The sequence below is a fragment of the Dermacentor variabilis genome, chromosome 9 (genome assembly GCF_050947875.1).
Source record: "Dermacentor variabilis isolate Ectoservices chromosome 9, ASM5094787v1, whole genome shotgun sequence".
NCBI classification, from domain to species: domain Eukaryota; kingdom Metazoa; phylum Arthropoda; class Arachnida; order Ixodida; family Ixodidae; genus Dermacentor; species Dermacentor variabilis.
Window position 1 is genome coordinate 51,370,252 of NC_134576.1, and position 12,458 is coordinate 51,382,709.

The 12,458-nt window shown below is 43.4% G+C and overlaps 1 protein-coding gene across 1 annotated transcript in view; it reads right to left on the reverse strand.

Annotated features, from left to right (window-relative positions):
* Nucleotides 1–9,228: 9,228 nt before the first annotated feature.
* Nucleotides 9,229–12,458, reverse strand: part of twf (twinfilin actin binding protein) — a 49,979-nt gene continuing 46,749 nt past the window's right edge. The window contains exon 8 of the mRNA XM_075704238.1: nucleotides 9,229–10,831. Coding sequence (XP_075560353.1) covers nucleotides 10,676–10,831 — 156 coding nt within the window. The 3' untranslated portion in view covers nucleotides 9,229–10,675. The remainder of the gene's footprint in view (nucleotides 10,832–12,458) is intronic.

The following is a 12,458-nucleotide window of genomic DNA, read 5'->3' on the forward strand; positions in this document are numbered from 1 at the left end:
AAAAATTGAATTACAAATTACGTGCAGAATCAAATGCGCTAAAATTGTGCCAACGTGCTATGAGTACAAGGATTACCTTACACAATACAGGTTATGATCGACAATTGAGTGCAATGCCCCCTTTAAGGAAGAGAAAGAAAAATGGCAAAAAAACGTAAAGGCATAACTAAAAGGAAGTAAAAAGCGGGGCAAGAAAAAAGAGGAAGAAAAATATTCACGGAGAAATTCCTCTGGAGGTTGTCAAAGTAGGCATAGGCATTGTGCCACTTGCTCATCTCCGTGTAGCCCGGTGTCATTGTCAGTGTTATGACACTTGATCCGGCCAGTACAAACGACAGCGTGGCGACGACGCGAAATTGTGCGGATCGCTGGGCAAGGTCCATTGATGACGTAAGCAAAGTACTGCAGGTGGCGGTGACGTTCCAATCATCATAAGCCGTTATCGCTCTTTAGCGCATTATCAATCCGCGTCGAACCGTAATGAACCTGACCGAACGTACTTCGGCGGCGGCTGCATATGACACGGCCACGAGGACCGTATCTTGAAACCGATCTGCGATGCTGACAGACAGTGCCGACTGCTGATAGCTTCGTGCGCTGTGTTCTCGCCGCTTATTATATTGAAAGCGATCTGTGAAAGGAGCAGAGTGCAGCGTATGCTGAAGCTCCGTGACCGCTGTGTTCTCGCCGCTTCGTTGGCGTTGGAGCGAGAGGCAGCACTATAGGGTGAATTCGCTTGCTGCTACGGGCGCTATTTTGAATATGATTAGAGAGTTTTAGTTTAGAGGACGCAAGCGGCTTGCGCACGCAAGAACCAGGGGCGCCGGTACTGCGCATGCGCAGACCAAGACGTAGGGGTCTGCGCATGCGCATTACCGTCGCCCTTAGTTCTTGCGTGCGCAAGCCGCTTGCGTCCCCTAAACTAAAGCTCTCTATTGTCTTGCGAGACGGACGGACAGACCGGCGGTTTTGCTCGTCGGGTAAACATAGAAATGCCTACGCGTATAAAAGACATGAGGCAGAGAGCCGAGGGCTTAAGAGATTACTCGTAGGTAATAGGGTTATTCACGGCGCATTCGCGCAGTCACTCCCCTCATTATTCGCGGTGTTCAGGTCTTTGAAAGTTTATCAGGACGAGTTTCTAAGCGTCAGGGAGTGAGAAACGTGAAAAACGGAATTGATTACGCTTGCTTTTACACGGTAGAGCAACGCGCAAGCCATCTTGCGGTTAGAATGAGTGGAATTAGTAAAAGAAGAATAATAATGAATAAGATTATATTCCAGTAAAAATAATAAAACTAGTATTACAAAAAAAAGAAAAGAAGGGACGAGGCCGGGCACAGGGTGAAGGAAGGAGAATCATCCTTACTCACCCCCATCCCATACCCCTGTATGCCCTGAGGCATTTACCCTCGCATTTAAAAAAAGTATATTCCGAGGAGTACGAAAAACTAATCATGGAAAAAAGAAATAGGGAGAAGAGTACGCTAGGAAATGCAATTTAAAAAGAAGAAAAATAAACTAAGTATAGTAATAATAATGTGGCGCCATAAGAATGAAAAGAAAGAACAAGTTACAGTAATGTAGACGGGTCGGTACACTCCTCCAGTGGGGTGGTGGACACTCCTTCAGCATCACTCACGTATTCGGTTCGCATATATGCAGTGATTCAGTTATTACTTACTCTAACCTATGCTGGCTTCAACTTAATTTCATAACGACTGCGTCTTCTCTGAAACTTTGTGCAAGCTGGATGGTGCTCGTCTGCTGCTTTGTCGCCACCTGCGCAAGCAGCATCCAGACCAGCGCGTCACAAGTGGAACTTTCTCGCCCCTTGTTAGCGGTCGAGGCTTGCCTCGTCGCGTTAGAGCTCAACTACTCAAATTAAGGGTTCGCTGTGTGAACGCGTGTGCGAACGTTTCTACCGGCCAGGACGTATGGCCAGTCCATCGTGCACGTCTTGCGGTTGCTGCGAGACACTTGAGCACCTGATATATTGGAGTCGTCAGCTTTCACTGCGCAGCACACGACTCTAGTGAGAGACTCTCATCTCCTTGGCCTGCGGTGTACGACACTCGACGAATGATCGTGCCCGTGTGGTTGTGCGTCTCGACGCGATCAGGCTCATCGCGCTCTCATTTTTGTAGAAGCAACTAACTCAGGTTGGGGTCTGTAGCATTTTTTTTTTCTATTTTCCAATGACAAGACCTCAGACGCTATTTCACCTATTTTAAAACGCTTTAGTAGCATTACCTGCAGTATCCGGCCCTACTGTGCGTGACCTGTGCCGTGTATGTACTGCTTTATTATTTGACACTTGTCATCTTGCTCTTTCTTTCCTGTCTCTCCTACCCTTCTCTCTACCTACCATTTCTATGTTTCGGTCTACTCCTTTGTGGAAAGGAGGGCATGCATTGTGTCCTTTCCAGTGGCAGTTGCCAGCCTGCTCCTCGCTTTCCTTTTCCTGTCAAGTGTATACGTTTTTCGAATCCAATAATAATATAATAATAGTAATAATAATAATTACCTATGAACTAAGAAACGAAATGCTTCCCATCTGTTCATTTATGCCGTGCTTGATGATTGTTCTAAATTTGTGGATAAAATGGGACTCTTTGTTCCCGTTCGCGAGAAGAGCTGAAGCCTGGCTGGAGAAGAGTGATATATATATATATATATATATATATATATATATATATATATATATATATATATATATATATATATATATATATATATATAAAGGAACAAAGAGTCCTATTTTATCCACAAATTTAGAACAATCAAGCACGGCATAAATGAACAGATGGGAAGCCTATGGTATGACTATATATATATATATATATATATATATATATATATATATATATATATATATATATATATATATATATATATCAACCTTCGCATTTCGCGTGCGATGCTCTACCAATTGAGCTACCGCGGCGCTGTTTCCCCATTCACTTTCTTGGGTATTTATGTGTCCCACTAGAACCCTGGGAGCGTTAGACAGCGCCACCCCTCACAGACCTTGGCGGCGGACGTGGAACGTCCTTTTTGCCGCAGGCGTCACGAGAGCGTGGTCTTTTTCGATGAAGGCAACTGGTCAATAAACCCACATATGCTACCTGAAGGCATCAATGTAGCCGGATTCGAGGCCTTCAGGCAGCATATGTGGGAAACAGCGCCGCGGTAGCTCAATTGGCAGAGCATCGCACGCGAAATGCGAAGGTTGTGAGTTCGGTTCCCACCTGCGGCAAGTTGCTTTTTCATCCACTTTAATTTCCATTAATTTATCGTTTCTTTATTTCATTTATTAAGCACAAGTAATTTCCCCTATGTTGTCCTTGGTATCAGTGTTTGTTGGCTTCCTATGATATGACTAATAAAAATCGCGCCCCTCGGTTAACCCCCTTTCTTCTCGTTCATTATATATATATATATATATATATATATATATATATATATATATATATATATATATATATATATATATATATATATATATATATATATATATATCATCAGCCTATTTAAGACAATTACCCCTGTCCTGCGCTAAGGTCACTCTCCTGACCCTGACTATAGGTTGACTATCACGGAGACGACAATTGTGATTGGCCGTGACAGTCATCAGATTCCCTAGCCGATCATCAAGTGAAATGAATTGCTTTAAAAGCAGACACCTTTGGCGCAGTAATGTGTCCTGACGTGTCCTGGGTTCTTCTGATTTAAAGTGATCTTACACGGAGTGGGTGGGCTAGCACATCATAAATAAATGAAAAAGAAGAACGTGGATGAAAGAAACAACTGGCCGCAGGTTGGATGCGAACCCGCATTACACGTACAATGCTCTTAATGTCAATTGAACCATCGTGGTACCACCTTCCCATCCACTTCCTAGGCCATGTTTACCCAATAGAGCTAACCCTGGAAGTCTTAGCCAGCGCCACCACTCACTTCCATGGCAGTGGATCGTGCATTTTGCTACTCGAAGAGGCAAGACTTGTGTGAAGATAGAGCTCCTGAACAACACTTCGTAATGTGCTGAACGCGGTTTAAATTTTCGATGCGGTACCTCAAAGAGGTTTCGTCGTAATGCTAAAACATTTCTTTCCCATTTACTATAAAATCGCCACTGAATTTATAGATATACAGGGTGTTTCAGCGAACACTTTCAAAAATCTTTACAAGTTACCTGTGGCAGATATCACAATTCTAGTTCATGAGCTGGTCTACTCGAAGCGGCGGACGATACTTAATTTCACAAAACATTGAGATGCAAAATCGACGAATTGATGAAAATTCACTAATTAAGTTTATAACTAATTACATTATCGCCTATATTGCAATTTACAAATTCTAGCCGTACAGGTTCGCAAGGCGGATCCACTTGGAACGAATTTTCAACATGACACCAGTTTCGAGATGTAAATTCACGAACTTTGAGGAGAAATGCATTGGCGTTCCAGTTAATTTGTTAACAAAACGTCGTTTAATGCTCTAAAGCACACAAGTGCTATTTTTAGCATTTTTAGCATCGCGGTTGCACTGCTTTGTGTATTTCATAAAATGGTGTTCAGTCCTCATAGAAACACGTTGCTCTTGTCTCAGTCATGCTGTATATCACATGTTCATAATTGCAGCAGCTTTCGGCGTATTTTCTGTCACACTAAACCATTTAACATGTCTGCTGTCCCGCGTGTCATAAGCTTGAATGGACTTCCCGATGACATCACAAGCGCCAAAGATACTAAAACAAAACGTTTTCTAATGTTGTATTACATATATGAAAATGTGCTCTTGTTTAGTTCTCAGCCAAGTTGTGTTCCGTTTTTATATAGCCACATTCTAAAAGCTAAAATTTGTATAACTGCTTTCTTGGATTTGAAGAGTAATAATGTCTGGTATTTTATGTCGCTTACAATTGTGTAACGTTTTTGTTCAATCGTTTTTGCTCTTATACTTTTGAGATTTCCATGTATATTGTCCCACTCACACAATGCTCCCATGTAAAGGAGCCTGTGAGTTATTTGAATAATAAAAAGAAAATTCCTGTCATTTTCTTTGGATGGCGTGTAGGTAACCTATTGGCGGCGAGGACTTACGGAGTCGCCATCTGTCGGAAGCGCCTCGCTTGCGTAGTAGGAGGGATCACGCTGCGCGCTCCTCACACGTTTGGCTTACGGCGCTCAATAAAAACACCACGCGGCAGCCCTCCTGGACATTTACATAGGTATTCTCAAAATGAGGGAAGTTTTTACTGTCGAAATAATAATCTTGGGCAAGCTGAAAGCAGATAATTGTTTACAGACGCTATCTCTTTACCGAATATGTACAGCGAACGCCACTGTGCGCGGTGGCCGCGATGGAGTCTCCCGCACCGGCTTCTTGCGTGAAAGGTAGGCAAACGCCGAGAGCAAACTATGTGAAACATGTTCTCATAGTGGGCTGTCTGTATAGCCAAATGGAGCAGAACAGAATGAAGCCTCAATGCAGCGATCGCACGGGTTCGCAGCGACCGACTGCGCGCCTGCATGCATGTCCGCGCACAATGTTTGGCTGTGAGCGCGTGTTCGCACCGCGCCGTCACCTTTAGGCCACAGAATATGAGCATTTGACAGTACACAAGAAATCACTGCTGCGTGGACACTATCTGCGCTGTTCAAAAGTAATTTCTTTAGAGAAACTAGCGGTGACTGTGATGTGGCGTCGTGACGCCATTTTTTTCTTCAATATTCTTGGACGTTTCAATTTTACTTCTCAGGTTACGTCGCACTGCATGTTTATCGGTCTTGTCAGGGTGCGATTTCGCGCTGCTTCTTTTTTGTAATCCAGTGCATTAATTCATAACACAAGCATGACCACATACCATGCCCTTTCTTTTTTTTTAATGTGCTTTTTACCGCTACCTTTCCATTCCGGTGAACTTGTCAGTATCTAGCATCAACAAGTTCATAGACCAAACCGTCATGACATAAGCCGGGCAGCGGGCGCGGCCGGGCGAGCGTCTCAGTGCGCGTTTTCTGCTACTCACCGAACATCGCAGTCCCGGTGCCATGCAAGACAGAAATCTTCCTCGCGCATGTGCTTGCTGCATAGCCGAGTTGTAGCCAATGGCTGTTTGCTGGTTCCGAGTTTCGCGAGCCAAGCTTCACGCAGCTTGCCCTGCGGCTACGTGTAAATAAGGTGACGCCAGGCTCCGTTTTTGTGGAAATAGAAATTTCTAAACTTTGTTGGTGCTACTGACAAAAAGCACGACCATTTGAACGCATCACCGATCTCTGGTTCTGTGTACTTCAACTATAAGCATCAACCGCATGGTACCTGTGATGCAGGCTACAGGTTTACGTCTGTTCACATAGTATCTTACAACAGGGAGACAATGGTGTTTTCAGCATCCGCACTAAGACGCATTATTGACAATGCACACGTAATGTTCCCATCCCTGGTAGCCTTGCCAAATGATGGTCCTGTGCTTCCATTTGTGATGGTAAGTGACGATACTTTTCCCTTAAAACTGAACTTGACGAAACCATACTCTGAAGTTCAACCCCCAAATTGAAAGAAAAGGGTGTACAATTAGCTCTCAAGAGCATGATGGTGCATAGAAAATGCTTTCGGAATTATGCGATTATGATGTAGGGTGCTTCAGAACAACGCGGGTGTGTTGCAAGATAATACAATTTCCATCATGCTAGTACATTGCAAGTACAAACAGGCTCTGCTTATCATTTCTTACACAAACAGATAAGTAAAAACCATAAGAAACGCTAAGCCCCATAATAAAAAATGCACCTCAACCCATGGGCTACCAAATATTATGCGCTCTGCAGGGCTTCCCGTGGCAATTATTCTTGCCCATACGGGCACTGCAGGAGTTTACACTAAATACTAAACTAACTTCGACATGCAGTGTAATCTATTGGGAACATTTTTAAAATGTATACCGACCCTTTTTGCGGTGATCCCGTGGGCGCTGCCATGTTTGATCACGTGGTGATGCGTTCATTGTGTGCCTCAACTGCCTCCGTGTTTACAATGGGTGTGTACGACGCCTGTGCGGCTTAGCGAATCTTTGTTTCGGGAGAGATCGCAGATGGCGACTAGGTAGACGACACGAAGCTTTTGGCCGCAGCTTCAGAGAACATGCAAAAGTGCTTCTGGAGCTGATGGCCAAACGGCGTGAGCAGCACATATGGTGCTTGTTCTAAAAGTGGGGCTAAATATGTATTCCAAGCTATCCAAACTGTCCGCTCATGAATTGAGTCAAGATTAATGTGTTTTGCTCTTCGTTCTCTATAGTTGGCAAATATTTTGAGGCAGCGGCTTGGCACATTTTTGATTTAGTAAATTTGCTTGGTACGGTCGCTACCTGATTATTTTCTGCCTAATCGCTCGTGGGTGTGCTCAGTTCCAATAGAGTTGTCCCTGCTGCTCGCAAGGCTTGAAACGTAGTCGTTCTGTACATTGCAATACCTTTTAGCAAAGATGTATTATCGCTAGCAACTTGCTTACTCTTGTGGACCGTCATGAAACATTCAGCTTTGACCATTCGTGCACTATTGGTGTAGTTTGTCATTTATTGTACGTATATGGTGCGCATATATTCAAGTGTACACCCACTCACTTATTGACAAGGTGGCATAAGATTCCGTGCCAGTTGGGTAGATTTGTGTAGACAGTGTGTGCGAAACGTACTATGACAGGAAGTAACGCTACTCCCTTTGTTGTTGTTTAACGAGCAGTACTGACTTTTGCCAACATTCCGGGGCTCAAGCACTTTCTTTGAAGGTTAGCGATACAACGCCTAAGTACGAGCAAATTTCTGTATCCTCGAAGAAAGCTGTACATGTCAGAGTGCTGGTAACATGCACAGACAGTTGCAGCAACGATCCGCGAACTTGGCTACACAGATTCATTTCACTCCTTAGTGTGCCAGTCACAATTTTTACAGCCAACTTCTGCACACGTCTTCAATACACGATTCTATCCAGCATGACTGGAGCACAGTGCGTGAGCGAAAACTCAGTTGCATTTCCAACAGCTGATCGTACAGAAGCAAGGCGGAAGCGGTAAAGGTTTCGTATTCGTGCGCTGCCACTGAGGCTACATGCCGCATGCTGCCGCAAGCGCCATCTTGTTTCTCTAGAACAAACTGCTCCTCAAGAAGGGTCTATAGTATAATGCCGGTTGCACCATCTATGAATAGACTTTTTAACCAACCATACCTCGTCCAGTGAATCACCGGCTTTGGCAATAAGGCTCCTGTTCTTGTGGCTGGCAGTTCGTTGGCTTTGGTAGCCAATGGGTTAATTTGAAGCCACAAATTGACTTGGACAGGTCCGGCTCAACACAAATGCCTGCCGTTAACCAAAGAAATGCAATGAGTGTCTTGGGCATGCTCACATCAGGCGTTGTCTTGAACCAGACTTGAGCAGGTCATGTAGTTGCTTCAAGTTATGGCACATTTCTAAATATGAGGGCAAGTAGTTATAGACTGACGAGACAATGTTTCAAAAGTGTACCTTCATTCATTTCATAGTAAGATGTAAACAAGAGGAAACGGTCAAACTTAAATTTTTTTAATGTTTCGCACTGAGACCCCAGCGCTGATGTGCCAGTGTAAAAAGTGTAAAGTGAAGGATTTCAAAGTCTTTCTTTCTTTTCTGTATGTGGGCGGTTGCAGCTCAGTTCTCAGAGCTTGCTAAGTTCAGTATTTGGGTTCCTCAGAATTCAATTTAGTCTATCTTTCCTAACAAAAAATTAACTAGGCCAGAGCAGAAGCCACTGTAATGCACGTTTCTACTGCAAGCTGGTGTCGCAACCTGAAAGCAGTGTCACATGTCTTTCCTGGATTATCAAACTTCCTCTCCTGGCGAGTGTGGAATATTTTTGGCATTTTAAAAGATTAATTGACTAATACAGCTCAATTTTACTTTTTTTCTTCAGTGTCACTTCAAAATCTAAAACTGAGCCTTTGGACTCTGCTCAACATTAAGTATAAATAACCTTGCATGACATCCACAGCTGACAGACTGCATTGCTAAATTTTTTGCTTTCCACCTGTTGACAACACATCAGCAAACTTATGCTGCCTTTGGCATGAATACTGCCCGACTGCGTGATCCGCCCGGAAAAGTGTCGGAAGTAGCTTCAGTGAGAGGCTTGCGGTTTCAGCAGCTTCATTCAATCGAGGCAGACACCAAAGGTATAAGTCGACAAGGCTGTGGGGGGTGTGCTTCTTTAATTTCCATGTTCTTTATAGAATATGCTCGAATAGCTGTAGACAAAGGCACCTTAACAGCAGCAAATCCATGGTGTAAGAAAACACATTTTGTGTTAATCAAGTGCAGCACCCCTTGGAAGGTGACTGTCCCTACCTCGACTCTTGCTCTCGCAGATGTGCCAAGGCATGCAACTGTGCTTGGCAGATACTACTATCAGGTGCATCTATGACGCACGCACAGATGCATGACACAAAATGTGGCACAATATTTCAGTGTAAGAGGTTAGAAATCTTGCAAAGAAATCAAGACGCCACATCTTCACACTCTGGTTCTTGCCACACCACAGCACAAGCCACCTTGCCAGGGGGCCAACACTCCAGTGCAAACACAAGTATTGGCAATTACACGTGTTCTGCATCTTCATCAGCGAGACATGTAATTCACCTGCACACATGTGATACAGGAAATGAAAATAAAAAATAAAGAGCTCTACAAAATTTCAGTACGCCTATTTTCACAGGTCTGATTCAAAAACGGAGGAAACAAGGAGCTTATCACACAAATATATAACAAAGTGGCAGACGATCACTGAAACCATAGAAACCATATAAACCATAGAAGACTTACATTTTTGTGATTACAGAAGCATTTCTGTTTCTTTCCTTTGCAAAATAAATAAACAATTCTGGTATGCACCACAATGCAAGCGTGCACTTCATGTGTAACGCTCCACTAACTTACCAGTGACAAAAGTCATTCTCCCACTTCATTCCTCAGGTATTTTTGTAATTGTACAGAGGTGTGTTGGGTAGATCACCTTTTGAACACCAGCTTGTGGCAGTCTCAATTGTAATGGTAGATGTAGCAGCACATCTTATAAGCATTAAGTGCTATGAGGAAGATGGCCTTGAGAGAAGACAACAGACACCAAACCCTTTCAAACTGTCTATGGTATGAATACTGTCTAACCACACAACCAACCCATAAAAAAGTGAGGGAAATGACTTCAGTGACTGGCTCGCTTCTTCAGCAGCTTCACTCAATCGAGGCAGCTAACCAAGATAAACTCGACAAGACTAAGGCTGTGTCCATTCATTCCTCTTTATCAAATGTGCTTGATTAGCTAAACACCAGATTTCACTGTACTAACCCAGGCACAGTCGTGAGATGGCTGGTTAGGCTAACCACCGTCATCAAGAGGGGCAAACGTTGCATAGTGTGACAGCAGCAGTGCCGTATCCGCACTGACCAAGGAAGATGCAAGCTACACGCTTATGCATCGGCCAGAGCAGAATGTGCCTGCCTATGCTCTTGTGCCGGCGATGACGTTCGGCAGCTGCACAGCCTGTCCTCCTCACAACATTGCCGCACCGAGGCCACAACACCAGACTGCACTGCCGGGCAGACAGAATACGGGGGCCTAGAAACGGGCAGCTTCACGGGCGTCAATTTTCAGGATCAGTAGTCCGGATGAGGCGTCGAGCCCCACGGTTGGCCGGTCCCTTGGGCTTGGCAAATTTTTGTTTGCAGATGTTCTGCTTCGGGTGCAGCTGGTCGATCAGGAAGGCCTCATTCAGCTCACTTGGGTCGTCGATTTCCACCTAGGGAAGCAAGAGACCGACCAAGCGATGCAAAGGGACTTTTGAGACACCTTTCACCTCAGCTCCAAAATGTTCTAATGGCCCCCGCCGACATAACAAAAAAATTGTTCCAAACGCCATCTTGTATAAGCAGGGAGATCAAGAACGAAATGTCTTTTGGATAGTGCTATAACTGACATGGAAGTTAAATATGATCTTAAAACATAAACCAGTACCAAGTTGCCCAGTTTACTATTATTCTTAAAGAATAAAATGCCTGCCTTTGAGAGACTGAGAGGCAAGTCTTTAATTTGTATGTGTTTGACATTTTGCAGTGTGTTTTGAAGCATGTTGCGCTCATGTTGTGTGCTGCGTGTGCTGCCTGGTGTCAAAGGCCTAGTCAGGTGGTTTTTTTTGCCGCCTTTTGCCTTGGCACCAAGACAAACCACTCTTGAGCATTGTTTTGTCAATAAACAAAAAACAAACAAAACCAATCTTACAAATCGAAAGTGAAGGTTGTCCTATTCTATCAGTGCAACATGATGCCCTGCTCAGTGACAGGTCATGCAGCACTTGTTTTCGTGGCTGAGTACGCAGGGTTTCTGCTGCACAACTTAGAACAGCTCCTGTCATTGTGACATTCAAAAAGATTGAAGTAAGTGACAGCACTTACTTATTACTTATTTACTTATTGCTGTTGTGCCCTAGGAAGAGCAAATGATGGTCAAGTACAAAAGAAACCATGCAAGGGCAAGTGGCCTTTGTACAAGAATGTGGATCCTTTGCTGTGCTTGAAGAAATAACATTTGGTGCAAATATCTGTGACTGCATAACCAGCTATGGGTCATTCCACGCCAACTGCCCCAACCCTGGCGCTTGAGAAAAAACACTTCTCTCAAAAAATTATGAAAATATTACAAGTATTTTAAGCATTACTTGAACACTATTTCTCCCAAATATTTTGAATGTTAAAAAAATATTTGCCCGTGTGAGCGCCATTTGAATTTCAAGAAGTGACGGAAAACCAGGTGCAAAAAACAAATTCACCAAAAATTGACAATATTGTGCATTATCTCAAAATGTGGGGTTTTGCATTGTCCGAACATTGCTCTGTCATTATAAAAGTTTCACAAAATAACTTCGTGTTTTTTACTCCTTAGCATCGAGGTGAAAATGCACAAATTCTAGCGTTCTTGAGAAATGTTTTACAAAAGAAGGTCAGGGGAGGAAACCTGGAATTACTTGTATAGAACTGTCACTAAAACTTTCTATCTTACAAAATTTTATTTTCGCCTATGTGCTGCTCACAGGGTCCAAAATAAAAGCCTGAATTTGGCAAAACTGCTATATTGGCCTATGTTTAGACGTTAGTTAGACACTGAGGTGGTCACTGAATAAATAAGCAGAAAAGCAGGTATCATTGAGAAGAATAACAGCTTTTGCCATGAAAATTTTAATCAAAATAATTTGCATTTTCATTGAGAACAAAATTTTTGAATTTTAGTCCTACCATTGCATTACTTTGGGTCGTGCTTCTACTTCACCTGACAGCAGGTTGGCGGGTAATACAAACCAGGGTGGTGCATATGGTGGTCTGTGTGGTGAGGAATAAAAGCCAATATTACCAGAAGTTCATAAGAATTTGAAT